The sequence below is a fragment of the Mastigoproctus giganteus genome, chromosome 5 (assembly GCF_048544385.1).
Source record: "Mastigoproctus giganteus isolate SK-2022 chromosome 5, ASM4854438v1, whole genome shotgun sequence".
NCBI lineage: Eukaryota > Metazoa > Arthropoda > Arachnida > Uropygi > Thelyphonidae > Mastigoproctus > Mastigoproctus giganteus.
In genome coordinates, this window is record NC_143579.1 from 203,019,760 (window position 1) to 203,042,974 (window position 23,215).

The window sequence follows — 23,215 nt, forward strand, 5'->3', positions numbered from 1 at the left end:
GGTTTCTATTCTGTTGTGGAGTAAGTGTTCAAATAGTTTGCTCAGTACTGGTAATAATGCTATAGGTCTGTACAACTCCGGAAGTTCCCGTGATTTTGTTTTGTTCTTCAAGATCAGTCGGATCCGTGCAGATCTCCAGTCGTGAGGGAAGTAGCCTGCAGAGAGACAGTGGTTGAACAAATTTAGGATAGTTGTTGGGATGTATTCTACGGCCTTTTTCATGATCTCTGGTTCCAGATAGTCTTCACCAGGCATCTTCTTGTTTTGTATTTTGGCAGTCGCCAAGTCGAGGTCTGCTAGTGTGAATGGGTCTTTGCGTTGTACTGGGTTGTAGTTTGCGTTTTCTTCGCAGAGACGGAGCTGCTCCGGGGAGTGAGCTGTGGGGAGTTGCCAAAAGGTGGTATTGAGGATATTGTCTATTGATTGGTGTCATGATTTTGTATAGAAGCCAGCAGGTGTTTTAGTTGAGGGAACTACCTCTCCTTTGGGTAGCTTGTTCATTGCGACTTTATATACAACCCCCCCAAGGGTACTTGTTCCCGGTAGTTGAAACTAGCATTTCCCAGGATCGTTTCTTCCGTGTTCTGATCAAGGCAGTGTATTCATTCCTGACCTTGCGGTATTGCTACCTGAGGACCTGCACCTCTGCTGCCGGCCAGGATCTTCTTGCTCGTTGAAAATTTTTCCTGCGTGTATTTACCTTGTGTCGGAGTCTCTGAAGCTCCGGGCACCACCAGGGGACCGCGCCTGGGGATGGTTTCTTCCTTTTGATGGTTGCGTTTGCAGCCTCTATAATTATGTTTACAATGGCACGTTGGTGTTGGTCCGGGGTAAGAGTTGCATAGTCAAATGTTTGGACAGAGCCAGTCAGTGCTTCTTGAAATTGTTCCCAGTTGGCCTTGTCAACGGTGAATCTGTTGACGGTTATTCTAGGTGTAGGTTGTCTGTTAAGGGCACGGTGCATCTGGAATGTAATAACTCTGTGGTCAGAGGTTGTCCAATTCTCTCTGACCTTCCATGAAGATATATGTCCAGCAATGGAGCAGGTAGCAAATCTTACATCTATTGTTGCTTCCCATAATGTGCTTGAGAAGGGGGGGCGGATTGTTCGGCTGGTTTAATATTGCCAGGCTATTGTTGGTGAGGAATCCTTCGAGGTGCTGGCCGTTAATAGTACCACGTCGGTCAGGGGTTGCACTGTGCTAAGCTGGTGACCTGCAGTTAACATCTGCAAAGACTATTACTTTGGCATCGGGGAGCTCATGGAGAATGTTTTGCAGGTAATGTATTGCAGGGAGGATGTCTTCACCAGGTCAACGGTATAATTGATATTGCATAGAATTCTCCTAATGGGGAGATGATTTGGGCACAGGCGGTCCATTTATTGCAGAGATGAGTTATCTTTGTTACCGTGAGGTCAGGATTGCGAACTATCAGGTCTGCCTTTCACCTCTTTCTTGTGCGTGTAAGGCTCCTGGAGAAAGAGGACATCAAAATTGTCTTCATTGGCCTTCTTCTTTAGTTGCTGTTGTTGTTGTTATTTGGTTTTTAGGAGCATTAGCAACTAAGGCCATATTGCTCTGGGAAATGCAGTGGTCATTCCTGACCTTTCCGCATCCTCTATATTTGGTGGTGATGGGCTCGAATTCTTTAGTTGCACGGCAACAGTTTTAGCCCATTGTGCATTATGTTGAGAAAATTTCATTGTGTTTGCATTATTGCTTTTATGAAGAGTTCCCATAATCGGTTCTTGTTCGTTGAGCACTTTTGGCTTTTATGTAGACGGGGCAGTTTCTGTCTCTAATGGAGTGATCTGCTGGTAGTTTTAAGGCTTTGCAGTTTGCGCACACTGGTTGGGCGGTTTTATTAGTGCAGGAGTTGTAGTTTTGGCCTATGACTGCACAGTGCTCACAAGTTGGGGAGGTTTGTGGTTGTGCACACGTATGTGTGGTATGGCCGAATCAGCAACACCGGAAGCATTTGGGCACTGCCACGTGCTCTCTCTAAAGTGGTGGCTGCCCCAGTTGATGTAAATCCGTGTCTGTTGGCTGATTATCTTCCAGGCTCTTGGGGCTAACTCAATCACCCAGTTTGTGGCGTTACCGCTTCTGGGCTTTGTCTGGTATTTAGGTGTGATTAGCACCGATGGCTGGAATGTTGTGCTGCAGGTTTCTTCTGTAGATTTCGTCCTGTAGTTGGGTTGGACAGAGGTCACTTCCAGTGCCATAAACTACAATGCTCGGTCCCTTTCTCTTGGGGATCTCTGCATGGAGACCCAGGGAGGGCACTTTCTGGTTTTCAGTGATTTTATTCGCCTCTTCCTGTATCTCAGTTTCAATAATGACGCCAACATTGCGAGTCTTCCTCATCGATTTTATTCTTGTGGTTTTAAAATCTTCTTACCAAGGTTAGTAATTACCGAGTTTTTTACCTCTTCGCTTGTATGGTGAGTCTCTGGTGTGGCTGGCCTTAAGATGAGCAGATGTGGGCGTTGTAATAGGGGCCCCTGCTTCCTGCTGGCGGCAGCAGGAATCGGCTGTTGCTCTATTGTTGTTGTGGTCCTCAGCGCTTGGGCGTATGTGGGGATGTGCTGTGGCATTTTGTTCGCCCCACAATCAATATAAGTCTGGAGCTTTGCTGTTGCTCTTTCACTCTCTAGGAAAGTTTCTATCAGGAGTGTGTCCAGCTTATTCCACAAGTTGACGATTTGGGCTCTAAGCTCTGTGGTCACCCTGTTGGTTTGCTCCTTGAACAGTGTTTCCAGAGCAGCCTTGAGGAACATTGATTTTTCATGTACGGTGCCTTCTGGCAGGGTGGGATCCAGAGGCAGATTCGGTTGTTTCCTCCTTGCTGGCATCTTTTTGACTTCGCTGGTTGACGTGTATTTCTTTTGGCTCTTTAGGTTCAGTGTGTGAGCATGTCTCCCGCTGCGAATTTGGCACTATTCCCTTCCTATTCTTTCTCTTGCTTAGCCCCAGAGTGGGGATCCACCGCTTCATCCTTGTGTTCGATGATAATGGGATCATCATTTGGGTTTTGCTGCATGGTGTCCTGGTTATTATCAGGTTCCCCCGCCATATCGGGTAAAATCTGGATTATTGAACCGATTCGGTTTAACGGGGTTTTGTGGGTTCTCACGAAAGGGCTCATGAAACGGTGCAGATTGTTGCCGGTAGCAGGTCTGTTGGTGGAATTGCAGCTGAACAGTCCGTCAGCAAGGTTTTGTGCTGGCCCCCACTGTCCACAGGTGGGGGGAAACAAACAAATGTTAGAATGCACCTAGAGCAGTGGAATTAGTTCCCCTATAGCATCTTTGGGACTACTGAAGATGATGGTGATGCCAAAAACACAATAGAATTCACTGGAGAAGAGTTTGTTCCTCACCATGAAAAGTTTATGGTGGGGGGAGTTCACTAAAAACATATTTCTCAGCTGTTTTAAGACAGTTAAAAGCACAAATTGTTGTAGCTCTCTTTCATCCTGATAAAAACACTGTTGGGGCACCCTCCCCAGTCAAGTGCACACTACCAGCATGGCCTCTGCTTTATAATCGGTGCCTCTCTATGGCCCTGCTGCCAGCCACATGGTGACCATTGTAGTCTGGCAAACAAAGGACACAGATAAAAACGCTGGTAATTTGCTAAATTTCCAAAAGTTTGCAAAGTTGTCTTGCCTTGGGAATCCTCAGATGAATGTCTTTCAATGGGAACACTTTTCTTGGCGAACTAAACACTTAAAACTCATATTTTAACACAAAAATCAGGAGCTTGTAAAAATGTGTCTACTCGTAACGGCAGCCATATTGGCGAGCTCCAACCCAAAGGTTGTGGGTTTGAATCCTGCCTCGAGCTTAGATCAGAGTAAAATGCAAAAACTTTGGGAGGTGCATTATGGCCACAGAAGATGATGCACCAACTACTAACAAAAAAAAAAAAAAAGAAAGAAAGAAATGTTTCAACTGAAAATATTTTTTATCTTCACCTGAAAGTTTGAGAAACAGTCTAGGTTAAACATATTGACATTTTCACAAATGGTATTCCATCTTTGATCATTGATGACTGTTACCATTTCCTGATTACATTTAATTTTTATACACAGTAATTGAATAATACAGTGGATTCACTTATCAAAATAGCCAAAATTTTTAAAAGTAGACAAGATTTCTATAAACAGCATTGACTGTTTTTCTATTGTGTGTTTCTCTATTGTGTTTCTCTTTGTGGCTATTCCCCAGCTTTATGTAATGGATTTCATGTAACAAGTGTATAAATTATATACAGCTGTGGTGTACCGCGTGAAATTCCATTGCTCTCTACACAGGCTTCAATAATTGCATGAGTCTAAAGTAAATCCTCTTGGTGGTAAATTCTTCATAATTCCTCACTTATGAATTATGTTACTTTTTTTATTTTAGGTAGTTCACTTTTAAAAATTATTTATTGAATTATTCCTTACATTAAATTAACAGCTGAACTCAGATTTGAGAAATTAAAGTAAAATTATATAATTGCATTTGTCATATAATTGCTAAAATTTTGTATGAATTTTTCAGGTAAACATTTCCATGTTGTCAAGAAGTATACTTCAGATAATAGGATCCTTATCATTTATGTTTTGGTTAAGTCCACGTCTGACAGGAGTTTTATTATCTGTGGTACCTTTGGTGTCCATTGGGACCGTGCAGTATGGTAGGTAACTGATTTTAAGATCTGTTTAAATTCTTAAGATATTTAATTTAATTTAAATTTGTCCTAACCAAAATGTTTTAGATACTCTTTTAGAAGAGAAAATGAGTTAGTGTAATAATAGCAGGACTTATTGATGATAATCATTTTAAAATACAAGCTTAGTAGTTTTTAAATGTTAGCAATCATTTGTGTTCCTCTCTGCTTATAACTTATATGGAGAGATCTGTGTTTGATTCTCATCATACTGGTTTCTTTAAGGTCTTTTTTTTTTTTTTTTTTTTCTTTTTTAGTTTTCATTTGGGGCTATAGTTGGCATTCTTCAAATGTAGGTGTAGTGGTTTTCTCGATGAGTACTTTGAAATTGCATTACATATTTTGTATTTTAATGCACGTTATCCACAAAGACTAGGTTTAGGAATTTTGGGAATTTGATTAATATCCCTCCTCCAGTAGGGATATGGCACACACTATGTGTGTGTGTGTGCCATATCCCCATATCCCAGTGCTAGATAACGAGAAGTGATTACTTATTTGTAATGTAGTATTTAGGAAACTTGTAATGGTGGTGGTGGCAGTGGCACATTAATCCCGCAATTTGAGAGATCAGTATATCATCCATTCAAAGCAGAGTGAATGAAAATTCTTGTCATTCAAATCAGATTGAATCAAAAAGCTTTTTTCTCTTCATTTAATCTGCTTTTCATTCATTTGTTTGATAAATTGAGTTTAATACTTTCACTTACAACACCTTAAAACATATTATTTAATAATGATGATGCTATTAATTTTTTTAAAAATGAACCGATTCTTTTTTTGGCAAAACTTCAAGCTTCAATATTATTCCATTCCATTATTTAATTCAATACCGTTAAACGTGGTGAAACATTTTTTCATTTATAATGCTTCATTTGTAAATGAAAAAATGCTTAATTTTTTAATTTACAAATGAAGACAGAAAGTCTTACTTCACATTTAAGTAAAAATCCCCATATGAAAGTGGGCTAACAATTAACAGAAGTCCACATCAATTTGGTTCATGACAATTCATTGTATGTGACAGTTCAGTGTGTGCGATAATTTGGTGCATGACATTTTGCTGTATGTGACAATTGGTGGCTATGATCATTTGGTGAGTACAATGATTTGGTGAATTCTATATGAAATCGACTTCATCCTCACTAACAGAAGACGTATTGTGAATGATGTTTCTGTCCTGAACAAGGTAAATGTTGGAAGTAATTACAGAATGGTAAGATGCACACATAGATTTAAGAAAAGAAAAGAAAGGAAAAAACTGACTTGAATAAATAATACAAAGGTTTTTGAAATAACAGAAGATGAGAAAAAGCAGTATGTACTGAAACTTAAGAACAAGTTTGAACTTCTGAAGACATTTCAGGACCAAGATATCAACAAGGAATACGATAATTTTCTGAAAGTGATAAAGCCTGAGAAACCTATAGGTAAAAACAAATCCAAAGGAAAAAAAAATAGTCAAGAAACACTTGTCCTGATGAACCGAAGATGACAAATGAAGAGCAAGATAAACACTGACAGGGACAAAATTGAGTATACTGAGTTATGCAAAGCCATTAGAAAGAGACTCAGAGAGGACATAAGAAGATTTAACACAAGAAAAGTAGAACAAGCATTAAGGGAAAACAAAGGACTTAAATCAGCAGTCATGAGTAATACAGAAACGCAAATGATACTGAAACTGAAGGATACTGATAGTGTTCTTATAAATAGCAGAGAAGGCATAATTCAAATAGCAGAATACAGTCGGCCCTCGTATAGCACGATAGTTGTGTTCCTAGAAACCCTCGTGCAATGCAAAATCGTGCAATACAAACAACAGGCCCTATGGGAAAAATAGGGTTAGGTGCCGACCACCCAAGATTGAACACACATTTGTAACCAAAACATTACCAAACACAATAAATAATCGTAATAAAATACTTAAGTATTTTATTATGACTATTACGTAATAAAATATTGCTAATGCTTTTGCTTCTATCGTAAGCAGACTTGTTTTTTTGTTTGATTTTCTATCCAGACAGATGACAGCTGCTCCATCTCTTCCAATTCTTTGTGTCTTAATCTAATGGATTTAATTACACTTTGATTTGTTCCTGCTATGAAAGTTATTTTTATTTTCTCTGCATTCTTTGTAATTCTCGGCGTTGCCTCATTTAGGGCTGTAGCACGTGCAATATCACATGGTCTTTCATTTCGCTCAAAGCGTTTCACAATTTCATATTTTTTTCAGAGGCGGACTGGCCATAAGCCTTACCGGTGAAACCCTGGTGGGCCGGAGGCCGGTGTGATTTTGGCCATAAACCATAGTATGAGGCCACTATAAATTTTTCCGGGTAAGAATTTTTGACCCAGTCCGCCTCTGTTTATCGATATTGCTTTTCTTTTTCTCTTTGAATCTGCAGTGTCTTCCCCAGGATGCCTCCTTTTCACACCTTTTAAGTATTTTACTCATATTTAGGAAATAAAGCACAATTACAAAAGGAGGAGGCACGCTTGATACGCATAAACAAAGCTGCGTGCGTGTAGCAACTGAATAAACAACATCGTAAAGGCAGAGATTAACACCTCACATTTTACTAAAGCACATTTCTAGGGGTTACTACCATAAGACAATAAAAACAATTTCCAGTTGGGTTTCTGCTAGTGGAATCTGTTATAAACTGGTAGTAAACTCGATCTCATTGCATTTGCGCTTATACCGATAGCTGGAATTGTGTTGGTTTTTACGTTATTATGGTGAAATGTGTTTCCCCTTCACTGATATAAAAAACAAATACATTTTCAGAATCTTCTCTTCATTCCTATCGTGTTGCGTTCGGTTGGGGTGATTCTGTGTTCGGCTGCCATTTCTTGTAAACACAAAGGCGAATCGCGCATAAGCGAATTCGGTTCGTGTTATATAAGATATCGTTCCCCTATTTATAAATCATGTATGATCGAATTTGTGTAGTGTAAACACGTGTTATACGAGGACTGACTGTACTACTATAAAGAATTATATAAGGAGCAAGGAAATGATGCAAGAAGTGGGAAAGGTGGATCACAAATTAGCACTGCATACAACATAACCCGATGTCCTTCCTGATTAGGTAGAACATGCATTGAAGATAATGAAGGATCAGAAAGTCCCATGTGAAGATGAAATTACTTTAGAGTTGTTAAAATTGGGAGGAAGAGACATGACACAGAAACTGACAAGACTCTTCACAAAATACATTAGGAAAGACATGATGTCTAAGGAGTGGAATAATTCAATCATAATTTTTCTGCATAAGAAAGGAGACAAATCAGAAATTGGAAATTATAGACCAATTACAGTGTCATTACTAAAAGATTAGAAAGAATACTTGACGAGAATCAACCGAAAGAGCGAGCTGGCTTTAGGACAGAATTCTCAACTATGGATCACCTTCATGTAATATCTCAGCTAATGGAGAAAGCAAATGAATATAAAATGTCATTATGCCTGGCATTTGTGGATTATGAATCCACAAATGCCATCCTCTATACAGCATAAAGCAATGTTTCGGGCACTCGAAAGACAAGGCACAGATACCCCATATATTATGATTACCTCCTTTATCAGACTAGACAAAGACAGTAGCAAATTTAAAATTGAGAAAGGAGTTTGACAAGGAGACACAATATTTCCAAAGTTGTTTACTACTCCTCTTGAAGAAGCTTTCAGGAGATTAGACTGGTCGCAGAAAGGAGTCAATGTGAATGGAGAGTAACTAAACCATTTTACGATTTGCATATGACATTGCGATCATAAGCCATGATCCCAAAGAATTAGAGGAAAACCTTAATCAGTTATGCAGAGTTAGTAAGGATTTCGGAATAAAGATGAATATGGCTAAAACAAAAGTAATCAAACTTTCTGTGGCATACTTGATGAAGAAGTATGCCACAGCAAAGGATATAATCATTGAAGGAGCAGTAATTGAAAAGGTGGATTCATATATTTATCTGGGACAAGTCATTAGCTGTAATAATGATAAATGGCTGGAAGTCAAGTGAAGAATAAATTTCGGATGAATAGCGTTCAGAAAATATAGTTACATACTGAGGAGCAATATCCCATTTTGTCTGAAATGTAAAATAATGAACCAATGTATACTCCCCACCATGACTTATGGAAGTGAAACTTGGGCACTCACCAAAAGAATGGAAGAGAAGCTGAAAACTAGGAATGAATTATATTAGGAAGCAGAATTAGATGAGAAGAGAAACATTGTATTTGCTGCCTAATCCAAATATGGATTAGGCAGCAAACACAAATAAAGGACATTCTTATCAAAACTAAAGAACTGAAATGGACTTGGGCAGGACACAGCTCGAAGACATGATGACAGATGGATAAGAAAATAACAATGGTACCCAAGAGGGGCTAAAAGAAAATCCGGAAGACAACAATGGAGATGAACAGATTAAATTCACAAGTTCATGGGTAATAAATGGATGGCCATTGCGCAAAACAGAAGGAATTGGAAAGTTGCTGGAGAGGCCTTCATCCTGCAGTGGATTGAAAATGGCTGATGATGATGATAATATGAGAATTCAATGCATGAAAAAGCAAGACCAAAAGTGCAAAACGTTTTACATGCCATGCTGTGTAAATGGTTAATTTAGTGATTCATGGTATGGCTCTTGACATTTTTGATAGAGCATAATGTCCACCTTAATTTTTTTAATGCACCTTCTACTTTTCTATGGAAATTCTACAAAAAAGTACCACAGATATAGAGCAAAAACTTTTTTTTCCCTGCTTCTGTAGGTTATATTTTTAGGAAATACTTATGGAAGTAAGTTGTTCTGGAGACCAAAAGTAGATATCATTTGCTGGTTAATGCATGTATTCTGATGTTCATTTTTATCTGGTGTCTGGTTTTGAAATGGTGTCTGGTCTCCATACATTTATAGAATTACAGTTTAAATTAAACTGTAATTTAATTTTTTTTTGAAACACCATTTCGGATTCATGGACCTTTATGCGCATTTGTGGATAGTGCGATTACATTGGTTTACAAAAATAATCTTGTCGCGGTGCACTAATTTTAAATTATAAGAGAGTGGATATTGTTAAATTTTTCACTTTACTTCTTGTGAGCACGGCTCATAACTGAAATAACCTAGTCACCTATAAAGAAGTCTATTCTAAAATATTTTTAATATAGTTTGACAATTGTCTTCTGTTTCTAGTCTGTCGTTGCTGATGGGTTTAGTTTGGGGTAGATTGATGTACATCAGCTACGCTTTGCTCTTCCTTGGTAGCAGTAAGTAGACATTGGGAATTGAATACAAGATTAGTTTTATAAAAAACCGTATAAATTAACACTCTTTTAATATGGATATTATTGCATTACAAACTTAAATTTTTTATATTATATATTAATCGGATAAATTTGATGTGAGCGTCGGGTGAAGAAATTTCCTACAAAAAGGTATGATAAGCGCTGGGATCGCAGAACAGTACGAACGGTGGATTTTTGGCTGCTGTAAAGGGATAAGTATTTTTTAATTTTTAATGTATCCTTCATTATTTAACATACTATTTTGGTTTTATGGAAATATTAAATAGGTTTAGTAGTGTTCGTTAGCTTCTTATTTTGAATTTAACCAGTGATTTTTGGAAGTTACGACTCCCGGTGTTGGCGCCAATATTGTTGAACTAGCCGCCATATTGTAGTCGATAAGAAATAGCTTAACGTATATATATCTCGAACTGATAGCATAAGGTATACAGTTAACTAGATAGCGTAATATGAAGCACTGTATTAGGAATCTGTTAGCTTATTATAGTATTATCAGTTAATCAAAAATATTATTAATTTTATTAAATTTAATTGTTAATTAAATTGTATTTAAACAGAAATCATGACCCAGACTAGAGCTCTGAAGCAAAGATCACAGACTAGCGAGAGCACTGTGGCTTGGGGGAGAAACGAAAGGGGGCGATTCCCCAATGCATTACAGTCTCAAAAAATGTGCGAAATGTGAAATGTTTGCCGACCTTTCTAAAACAGGACATGATCTAGTCAAGGAGGATGCCTTTGTGTCTGGAGTGTCAAGAAATTAGGCGCTAACTCAGCGTTCTGATGGGCGTCTATGAGAGTTTAGGTGTAGGGTAAATGCTCTCGAAGAAATTAAGATGAGGGGCACATCAGGCTCTCAGTTGCCCAGCTCAACGACAGAGCTCACTCCTGTGCATCAGACAACACAGAGGCAATCTCCAAGGCAGAATGCGTTGGTCCCAAAGGAACTAGTTATTGTTGGTGACTATTTTTAGGGAGATTGGGATTATACTATGTAAGAAGGATAGGTGGAACAGGACCAGGGTATGTCTGCCAGGGGTAAAGGTTGATGACATTGTAGAGCAGATATCATATTTTCAGGGCACAAAAGGTGATATTATTGTACACGTTGGAACTAATGACATTAAGAGTATGAGATCTGCAGATTTACTCAACAAGTACAGGTCAATCTTGAAAAAAAGTCACGAGTTAGGGTTGAACGTGAAAGTGTCTGCAATTCTGCCCAGACACGATAGGAGAAAGTATATGATGAGAGCCTTGTCAATCATTTCGGCCCTGGAGAGATTGTGCAAGGCTCAAGGGGGTAGAATTTTTTTCAACCTGGTCTGTGCTTGTTGACAGGAGAGACTGCTTCTACAGGGATGGGGTACACTTAAATAGAAAAGGTGCAAGAATATTTGCTGATGCTATTGAGGCAGTGTTAGGTGGGTCAGAAAACTGCTAGCATGGGGGGATACATAGATTAAAGGTTAACAGTGGCCGCATGCAGAGGCAAAAGTGATTCTTGCACTGCTTCTATTAGAATGGGCAGCAGACTGGAAAACAAGGTACTGGAGATTTCCAGGACTGCTGGCAGTCATAGTGGAACAAGTAAATACATGGGCTGTGTTAGGGTGGCTAGGAGCAGGAACGGGTGCATGTATACTTGCACCAGTAAATACAGAAAACAACAAATGGACCCCGATGCTAGGAGTATAGTTAATAAATTTGATGAGCTTAAAGTGCTAGTCAAGACATCAAAGGCAGATATTATTGGGATATCAGAGAGTGGTGTCACACAGATATAGCATTAGCATTAGTAGAGGCATTTGATGCAAGAAAGCAAGCTTATGCAGCATCAGCCAAAAAAAAAAAAAAAAAAAAAAAAAACCCACTTCCACTTCACCCCTCTGTTCGTTCAAAATACCTGTCCAGCTGAGCCTTAAACTTATTTAGGCTATCAACCTCCACCACAAGGGATGGCAGTCTGTTCCACCAACCAACCACCCACTGGCTAAAGGCAAATTTCCACACGTCTATCCTACATCTGTCTTTCTTCAATTTGAATTTATGCCCTCTCAGGTGAATTTTCTGAGCTAGAGGAAGAATCCCATCAGCATTGAGCATGCTTAAACCATTCAAGGCTTTATACACCTCTATCAGATCACCTCGCTGGTGCCTAGTCTCCAGACACTGTAATTTGCAAAACTTAAGCCTTTCTTCGTAAGAGCACCCCTTTGTTCCCTTCACTAATCTTGTTGCCCTTCTCTGTACTCGTTCCAGCAGCTCTACATCCTTCTTGAAATGAGGCCTCCAGACCTGTATACAGTACTCTAGGTGTGGCCTGACCATTGCCTTATACAATGGAATAATCACCTCCTTATCCCTGCTGGAAAAATTCCTGTATATCATTGACAATACTCCATGAGCTACTCTTGCAGCCCGTCTGCACTGCTCAGAGAACTTCATATCTGCCTGCACAATCACCCCCAAGTCCCTTTCATTCTCTACCACTGTCAGTGTAGTACCACAGAGTTGATACGTTGCTCTGGGGTTGCTGTTTCCCATGTGTAGTACTTTACATTTGTCAATGTTAAACTTCATTTGCCACCTCTCAGCCCATCTGCTCAAAATTTCCAGATCCTGTTGCAGCAGCATAGTGTCAGTAGTGTCCTTGACAACCCTTCCAACCTTTGTATCATCTGCAAACTTGGACATTAAGCTTGATATACCATCATCAATATCATTTATAAATACAGAAAACAATAATGGACCCAACACTGAGCCCTGAGGGACTCCACTAATAACATTAGTCCACGATGAGCAGTGTCCATTGATTACCACTCTCTGTCTTCTCCCCCTCAACCACCCCTTTATCCATAGCAGCAATTTGCCTCCAATGCCACACTGCTCCAATTTGTGCAGCAGTCTTCCATGTGCAACAGTATCAAAAGCCTTTCTAAGATCCAAGTATATAATATCAAAGTTATTCCCTGCATCCAGTTCTTTTGTGACTGCATCATAGTATCCAAACAAGTTGGTCAGGCAAGACTTCCCCTTAACAAAACCATGCTGTGTCTGAGCTATAACTGAAGTCTTGTCTAAATGATCCTGCAGTGCTTCTTTAACCAGTGCCTCCATTAATTTTCCGGGAACAGAAGTTAAGCTCACAGGTCTATAATTACTTGTGTCAGCCTTTGATCCTCCTTTGTGAATTGGGGTCACATTTGCACATTTCCAGTCTATGGGTACCTCCCCTGAGTCCAAGGAAGCTCTCATAATTATGGCTAAGGGTTTGCTTACCTCCTTTGCTGCCTCCTTTAATATAACTGGATAGATCCCATCCACCCCGGGTGCCTTTCTTGTGTTTATCTTCAACAGTTTCTCCTCCACTTTACTCCCAGTTATTTCAAGATTCTGTAGCTTACTGCTAGAGTTGAATACACCTCTGTTGAATACATGTCGATGCAAAATATTCATTTAGTTTGTTAGCTACCTGAGCAGAATAATCAACAGTTGACCCATCAATATCAAGTGGACCAATCTGATTCATCCCCTTCCTTCTAGTGTTTACATAAGTAAAGAACTCTTTGCATCCCTTGCCAAGGATTTCTCGTAATCTGCCTTCGCCTGCCTAACCTCCTTTGTAACCTGGTTGCATATCAACTTGTATCTATCATAGGCTTCTGTGTCATGTGTTAATTTGTAAGTATCCCATGCATTTTTCTTCTCTGCCATATGCCTCATTAGTTCATCTGACATCCATTTTGGCCTAAACCTTGAACAATATTTCTTAGTTGGTATGTAAAGCCTAGTAGCTTCCAAGATAAGTTCTTTGAATGCTTCCCATTTTGCATTTGCTGTTGGTAACATCATCAGTTGGACCCACTGTATAGAATTTAAATACTGTCTCAGTCCATCGTAGTCGCCTTTACGGAAGCAATAACCCTTCCCTTTACCCCTAATGGTAGTTACCTCTTTCAGTAAATCCCACTTCAGCACACTGTGATCACTGCCACCTAGTGGTTCATTTATCTGCAGATTCTTAATGCATGAAGAATCACTGCTGATAATCAAATTAAGAGTATTACTCCCTCTAGTTGCCTCCCGAACATGCTGATGTAGAAAACAGTCATCCAATAAATCCACAAAAGCCCTGCTAGTGTGTGAGTAACCAGCCCCCAAATTCCAGTCAATATCTGGGAAATTAAAATCCCCCATTATAAGACTCTCTGATTTACTGGCCCACTCTATTACCTTGTACAGTTTCTTATTATACTCATCAGAGTCATTAGGCCTATAGCACACTCCTACTCTCAATTTTGATCTCCCAATGCTTATGTCACACCAAACTGACTCAACACTGCACTGTCCAGCGATGTCGACTGGCTTCACTTCCTTGGTTTTTATGTGTTTCTTAACTAATAGCATAACCCCTCCCCCCTTCCTATCCTGTCTATCCTTTCTGTAGATGTTGTACTCCCCAAATTGCAGTTCTGCATCCCTTATATCTGTGTGACACCACGTCTCTGATATCCCAACAATATCTGCCTTTGATGTTTTGAGCAATACCTCAAATTCATCAAATTTATTTACTAAACTCCTAGCATTGGTGTACACGCAAGTATACCTGCACCTGTTTCTATTCTTAGCTACCCTAACACAACCCATGTGTTTACTTGTACCGCAATGGCTCCCAGCAGTCTCTGAAATACCATGCATCTTGTTTTTCAGGCTTCTGCTCATTCTAATAGAAGCAGTGCAAGAATCTCTTTCACCTCTGCCAGTGGCTACTGTCAATCTATTGGTCTTTGTCTCCCCCCAAGCTAGCAGTTTTCCGACCCACCTAACACTGCCTCGATAGCATCAGCAAATATTCTTGCACCCTTTCTATTTAAGTGTATCCCATCCCTGTCGAAGCAATCTCTCCTGTTAACAAGTACAGTCCAGGCTGAAAAAAATTCTACCCCTTGAGCCTTGCACAATCTTTCCAGGGCCGAATTGATCGACAAGGCTCTCATCATATACTCCCTCCTATCGTGTCTGGGCAGAATTGCAGACACTTTCAAATTCAACCCTAATTCTCGGCTTTTGTTCAACAGTGAACTGTACTTGTTAAGTAATTCTGCCGGTCTCCTACTCTTAATATCGTTAGTGCCAACGTGTACAACTATATCACCTTTTGTGCCCTTAAAAGATGATATTCGCTCTACAACGTCATCAACCTTTGCCCCTGGCAGACATACCCTGGTCCTGTTCCACCTATCTTTTTTACAAAGCATGTTCCCCGTTTCCCTGACAATAAAGTCACCAACAACTACTAGTTCCTTCGGGACCAGCGCATTCTGCCTTGGGGGTTGTCTCTGTGTCACGCGATGCCCAAGTGCAAGCTCTGGCGTTGATGTGGGCAGCTGAGAGCTTGATGGGCCCCTCAATTTAGTTTCTTCGAGGGCATCCACCCTGTCCTTCAAGCTCTCATATAGGCCCACAAGAACGCCGAGTTGTTGCCTGATATCGATACACTCCTTGCATCGCGCACACACAAAGACATCCCCCTTGGCAGTATCATGTCCCGTACCCAATTGCTCTGCAAACATCAAGCAAACAGTGCATTTTATAAGGCTGTGAGTCAGAGGACAACTGCCCCCCTCAGTTCTGCTCTGAGCCACAGCACTTCCATTAGCTTGAGCCTTTTGCTTTGCTGCTCTGGTCTGAGTCATGATTCTATTAATTTATTAATTAATTATAATTAATTATGTTATTAATTATGTTAAATATAATTAATTATATTACGTTTGTAATCTAAGTCGTTATATGTATTTATTTAAACGTACAATTTAACTGCTAACGAAGTTCAACTAACGCTATCTAGTACGGCATACCACTATCGTGTCTATCGTATATAGGCAGTGCAGAGTTGGAATTTGGGCAATACAATGTGTATAGGAAGGACAGACACGATAGGAAGGGAGAAGTGGGTTATGCTGTTAGTTAAGAAACACAAAATCTAAGGAAGTGCATCCAATTGATGTTGGTGGACAATGCAGTGTTGAGTCTGTTTGGTGTGAAATAAGCACTAGGAAAGGAAAAATGAGAGTAGGTGTGTGTTATAGGCCTAATGAATCTGATGAGTGTAATGAGCAGTTGTGCAGAGAAATAGAGTGGGCTAGTAAATCAGAATGTCTTATAATTGAAGATTTTAACTTTCCAGATATTGACTGGAACTTGTGGGTTGGTCACTCGCACACTAACAAGACTTTTGTGGATGGCTGTTTTCTACAGCAACACGTTCGAGAGGCAACCAGAGGGAGTAATACTCTTGATCTGATTATTAGCATTAGTAGAGGCATTTGATGCAAGAAAGCAAGCTTATGCAGCATCAGCCAAAAGAAAAAAAAAAAAAAAAAAAACCACTCCCACTTCACCCCTCTGTTCGTTCAAAATACCTGTCCAGCTGAGCCTTAAACTTATTTAGGCTATCAACTTCCACGACAAGGGATGGAAGTCTGTTCCACCAACCAACCACTCGCTGGCTAAAGGCAAATTTCCGCACGTCTATCCTACATCTGTCTTTCCTCAATTTGAATTTATGCCCTCTCAGGTGATTATTCTTAGCGAGAGGAAGAATCCCATCAGCATTGAGCATGCTCAAACCATTCAATGCTTTATACACCTCTATCAGATCACCTCGCTGGTGCCTAGTCTCCAGACACTGTAATTTGCAAATCTTAAGCCTTTCTTCGTAAGAGCACCCCTTTGTTCCATTCACTAATCTTGTTGCCCTTCTCTGTACTCGTTCCAGCAGCTCTACATCCTTCTTGAAATGAGGCCTCCAGGCCTGTATACAGTACTCTAGGTGTGGCCTGACCATTGCCTTATACAAGGGAATAATCACCTCCTTATCCCTGCTAGAAAAATTCCTATATATCATTGACAATACACCATGAGCTACTCTTGCAGCCCATCTGCACTGCTCAGAGAACTTCATATCTGCCTGCACAACCACCCCCAGGTCCCTTTCATTCTCTACCACTGTCAGTGTAATACCACAGAGTTGATACGTTGCTCTGGGGTTGCTGTTTCCCATGTGTAGTACTTTACATTTGTCAATGTTAAACTTCATTTGCCACCTCTCAGCCCATCTGCTCAACCTTTCCAGATCCTGTTGCAGCAGCATAGTGTCAGTAGTGTCCTTGACAACCCTGCCTACCTTTGTATCGTCTGCAAACTTCGACATTAAGCTTGATATACCATCATCAATATCATTTATGAATACAGAAAACAATAATGGACCCAACACTGAGCCCTGAGGGACTCCACTAATAACATTAGTCCACGATGAGCAGTGTCCATTGATTACCACTCTCTGTCTTCTCCCCCTCAGCCACCCCTTTATCCACAGCAGCAATTTGCCTCCAATGTTACACTGCTCCAATTTGTGCAGCAGTCTTCCATGTGCAACAGTATCAAAAGCCTTTCTAAGATCCAAGTATATAATATCAAAGTTATTCCCTGCATCCAGTTCCTTTGTGACTGCATCATAGTATCCAATCAAATTGGTCAGGCAAGACTTCCCCTTAACAAAACCATGCTGTGTCCGAGCTATAACTGAAGTCTTGTCTAAATGATCCTGCAGTGCTTCGAATTAGAAGTGATTCTTCATGCATTAAGAATCTGCAGATAAAGGAACCACTGGGTGACAGTGATCACAATGTATTGATGTGGGAATTATTTAAAGATGTAACTACCACAAGGCTAAAGGGAAGGGCTTTTGCTTTCGTAAAGGTGACTACACAAGTCTCAGACAGTTTTTAAATTCTGTACAGTGTGATAAACTGATGATGTTACCAACAGTGAATTCTAAATGGGAAGCCTTCAGCGACTTAATTTTGGAAGCTACTAGGCTTTTCATTCCAACTATATAGGAACCTTGAATGGGTTGAGCTCAGGTAGTGCTTAGTTTGGTTGAGCTTAGTTTATCAGCTCAGGTAGCTAATAAACTGAATGAGTATTTTGAATGGGTTGAGCATGCTGAATTCTGATGGGATCCTTTCACTTGTTCAGATTACAAACCTAAGGGGGCATAAATTCAAATTAAGAAAAGACAGATGTAGAGGTTATCTAGAATAGATGTGCGGAAATTTGCCTTTACCCACCGGGTGGTTAATTGCTGGAACAAACTTCCATCTGTCGTTGTGGAAGTTTATAGGTTAAATAAATTTAAGGAGGAACTGGACAGGCATTTGGAGGGAATGGTGTGATTTTTTTTTTTTTTTTTTTTTGGCTGATGCTGCATAAACTCATACACTTGCTTTCTTGCATCACATTCCACTACTACCACTCCTACTACTAAGAAATACTGTTCAAGGTTTAGGCCTAAATGGATGTCAGATGAATTATTGAGGCTAGTGGCAGAGAAGAAGAATGTATGGGATGCATATAAAGTATCAGGCAACACAGAAGCCTATGGCAGGTATAAACTAGTCTAATCAAGTCACAAAGGAGGTTAGGCAGGCAAAGGCAGATTATGAGAAATATTTGGCAAAGGATGCAAAGAAAAACAGCAAGGAATTCTTTACTTATGTACACTCTAGAAGGAATGGGATGAATCATATTGGACCACTTAATATAGATGGGTTGACTATTGATGATCATGCTCAGGTAGCTGATAAACTGAATGAGTATTTGTATCTACATTCACACATGAGGAGTTATTTAATGAAAATAATGAAAATAATGGAATCACCGGTTAAGAAAGAATTGCAGGATCATCTACACAAGACTGCAGTAATAGTTAAGACACAGCATGGGTTTGTTAAAGGGAGGTCTTGTCTGACCAATTTGATTGCTTACTATGATGTGGTCACAAAGGAACTGAATGCCAAAAATAATTTTGATATCATATACTTGGATTTCAAGAAAGCTTTTGATACTGTTGCACATGGAAGACTGCTGTACAAATTGGAGATGTATGGCATCAAGGATAAGCTGCTACAATGGATAGAGTGATGGTTGAGTGGGAAACAACAGAGAGTGGAAATCAATGGACACTGCTCTTCGTGGACAAATGTTATTAGTGGAGTTCTCCAGGGTTCGGTGTTGGGCCATTGTTGTTTTGTATATTTATCAATGATGTTGATGAAGGTATATCAGGTTTATGTCCAAATCTGCAGGTGACACAAAGGTTGGCAGGGTTGTTAACGACAGTAATGACAGTATGCTACTCCTACCTGGATCCAGATAAGGTGGGAAAATGGGCTGAGAAGTGGCAACTGGAGTTTAACATTGACAAATGCAAAGTAGCAATAACCGACGAGAAACGTACCAACTGGGTGGTACTACACTCAGAGAAGTGAAAGGTAATTGTACAGCCAAATATGAAGTTCGCTCAGCAGTGCAAATGGGCTGCTAGGGCAGGTCGTGGAGTCTTGTCAATGATATATAGGAATTTTGCTAGCAGGGACAGGCAGGTGATAATCCCGTTATACAAAGCAGTGGTCAGGCTACACCAAGAGTATTGTGTACAGGTCTGGAGGCCTTTTAGGAAGAATGTAGAGTTGCTAGAACGAGTACAAAGAAGAGCAACAAGATTGGTGAGGTAGTGCTCTTACCTCTTACCAAGAAAGGCTTAAGTTCTGCAAATTGCATCACCTGGAGAGTAGGCATCTGCGAGGTTATCTAATTGAGGTGTATAAGGCTTTGAATGGTTTGAGCAAGCTGAATGCTGATGGAATTCTTCGTCTTGCTCAGGCTAAGAACCTGAGGGGTCACAGTTTCAAATTGAGGAAAGATAGTTCTAGAAAAGATGTATGGCAATTTTTCTTTAGCCAGTGGGTAGTTGATTGGTGGAACAGGCTTCCGTCTTTTGTTGTGGAAGCTAATAGCCTAAATAAAATTATGGCTGAGCTGGACAGGCATTTGGAACGAATGGAAGGATGAAATTGGAGGGCTTTTTTTTGGATGATGCTGCATAAGCTTGCTTTCTTACATTCTATGCCACTGCTAATAAGCTACATTTAAACAATATTATATAAAGTTGGAAGAATTGGGCTTCATAGCTCTTATATTTTGAAATCTTAAAAGAGTGTATATTTTTGTACTAAACAACTAAAGTGGCTATAAATTGCATATATTGTATTGGTAGTTTGCATTGTTTGCTTCATTAAAAAATAAAATAAAATAAAAAAAAAAACCTAGTTACCCATTGGGAGAGAGAGAGAGAGAAGGAAACCATGTATCTACTCATAAAAATTCCTCCCATCATGATGGGATTCTAACCAAGTTCTTTTCCATGAGGCATGGATGGGCAGTTATGCAGTGCAGGCTTCAACGGAGTGGGTATATTTTAAAAAAAATATATATATTTGGAGTAAAGTTAATACCATGTGGATGGATAATCATGCTGAAGATCATAGTTTAGCATATTCTTCGTATAGGCCAGTGGTGCGCAAACTGTGATGTGCGTGACCCCCCCCAGAGGGGTCGGCAGATAAATTAAAGGGGTCGCAGAAATTTTTAAATAAATTTATTTTTGGTGTACATAAAAGCTAAAAACCTGTTGTTAAAATTACTTTTTCAATACTGTAGGTGTAAAGCCCTTGCTACTTGAACTGTCTGAGATACAAATGAACCCTACTGCCTACCTCATCGGGGATACACCATAATTTATCAATAGCTATAGGCACAAAGAAAACAGCTGACTAGTGTGACTTCTCAGTATGTATTAATACTTTTCAGTACTACTCCAACGCTGAGTAGTACTGAGAGGTAATCTCTTTAGCCCTTATTTCATGCTTCCTACAGCAGCACAAATTCTTAAATTGCCTGTACTGTATTGCGTAAAGGCCAGAGGTGTGAATGTGCAATAGCAGTAAATGTATATAGCAAGGGTTGCACACAAGCTTTATTCTGCTTTGTAATTTGATGCATTCTCCCTGCTGCAATAAAAATTATTTCAGATATGCATGGAGATAAGTACAGCAATGATTTAAATAATAAAATACCATTCCTCTATCTAGAGACACAGTCTCGCGGTGTATTACAATTTATTCCATCGATTGAGAGAAAGTCCAGTTTTTGCAATACAGTTAGATGAATCCACAGATATTTTAAACCTTGCTCAACTTATTGTATATGTCGGATACTGCTACACGGGGGATATTTTGGAGGATTTTCCAATGGACTTTACATTTTGCAAAGCTTTGGAAGGAATAACAACCGGCCAGAACATTTTTGATGGTTTAAATATTTTCTTTCAAACAAATGATCTAACATGGAACAACTGTGTTGCGATTTGTACTGATGGCTGCCTTAACAGGAGAAAATAAAGGTTTAAAAAGCAAAGTAAAGTAAGTTGCTTCAAATATAGTTTTTAATCATTGCATTATACACAGAGAAGCATTAGTAGCAAAGAAAATGCAAATTGATTTGCATGAAGTTTTGAAAGATGCAGTAAGTGTTATCAACTTTATTGAAAGTGGAAGCTTAAATAGCAGACTTTTCACTATACTTTTTCATGAAATGGGATCCTTCATGGCTTCAAACATGAAGTATTATTGTTTTTATCAGATACAGATCAGAACCTTGCTCAATTGTTTACAAATACAAATCAAAAATGGCTTGGAAAACTTAGCTAATTTTTTGATTTATTTCAAAAACTTAATGATTTAAATTTAAGCCTCTAAGGACAGGGAACAAATATATTAATACTCAGTGATAAAATAGAAGCTTTCAAAAATAAACTTAACCTGTGGAAAACTGAATTTGAGCGTAATAATACTGACATGTTCCCATGCTTTTCTGATTTTGTTAATAGCAATAATATTGACATTATACCATTTAGAGATATCATTGCCACCCACATAACAATGCTAATTAAGAATTTTTCTAAATGATTTAATGTATCTCCAGAAAAAAAAGTTGTATTGGATTTGTGATCCCTTTGCTTTTGAAATTTATTCATGTTCCAAAATTACCATTGAGCTAAAGGAAGATCTTATTGACCTGTCGTCTGACAAAGCATTACATGCTCGTTTCAAGTCTACAACTTGTGAAAAATTTTGGCTTTCTTTTCGAGACGAGTATCCAGAATTATCGAAAATGGTGATACAAACATTGCTACCTTTCGGGTCTACATATTTATGTGAGGTTTTTTTTTCTCAAAATTAACAGCTATAAAAACAAAACAGCGTTCCAGACTTGATCCAGAAGATGACACGAGATCAGCAATTTGAAATATTGAAATTAAAATATAATATCTAATTTCATTATATATTATATATCCAGGCTCATCCTTCTCATTAATTGTTTTGTAATCTTAATTGAAGAATAAGAATTTGATCTGTTTTTGCTGTATTCAATTAAATTTTTTTTAACAATTATTTTAATGTGCAAATTAAAAAGAAAGCAATTTTTTTATTCCTTTCTCAGTACTCAAATAAAATTTTCTACTACATAATTTATAAAATGCCATTTTTCTTCTCTAAAAATCTGGTCATCCTCCCTCAGGGTTTACATTGAGGGGTTGCATCAATTTTATATTTAATAAAGGGTGTTGCGAGCAAAATAAGTTTGTTGCATGACACTGGTATAGGCCATTAATATGTATTTGTTTTATTTACAAACAACCACATACTAGAAGCTGGACAAGTTTCGTGAAATTGTTTAAGTAACACCTTAAGTGAAGAGATAAATTTAGGGCGGGAAAGTGGTTGCAAAAGAATATAAGCAAAATGAGTTTTAAGCCAATATTTGTATCACTACTATATCTTGTATAGTTGCCACGAAGATGAAGAAGAACAGCTTTTTAAAGGTATTTAGTTCTTATAATAAGGAATCATTAGTCAAAAATATAACCCAAGGTAATAATATTTGCATGTCATTAACATACAGGATGTTAATAACATGCAAGGCCTGCTCAGAAAGTCCTAAGACTATTTATTACAATGGAAGCAGTGGAGGTAGAGGACAATGATGAAGAGTAAGTTTGAGGGAGAGGTCACCACATTACTGGTTTGAGTCACTTCCCACTCTATCAAACTGGTAACGAGCAGTGCATGTTGATGTTCAGATGTGTCTTGGGCTTCAATCACAGTCATAAAGAATATGGTGATGAAACTTGCATCAAGTATTGCATGAAGAAAGTTAAATCCTCCAGATGTTAAGAATTGCATTTGGTGGTGCAGTTATTAACAT

At 39.0% G+C, this 23,215-nt stretch overlaps 1 protein-coding gene across 1 annotated transcript in view; it reads left to right on the forward strand.

The window, feature by feature from the left end:
- LOC150086017 (uncharacterized) overlaps nt 1-23,215 on the forward strand; it is a 210,007-nt gene that overhangs the window by 119,375 nt on the left and 67,417 nt on the right. The window contains exon 7 of the mRNA XM_090374773.1: nt 4,553-4,688. Within this exon, the coding sequence (XP_090230899.1) occupies nt 4,553-4,688 (136 nt within the window). The remainder of the gene's footprint in view (nt 1-4,552; nt 4,689-23,215) is intronic.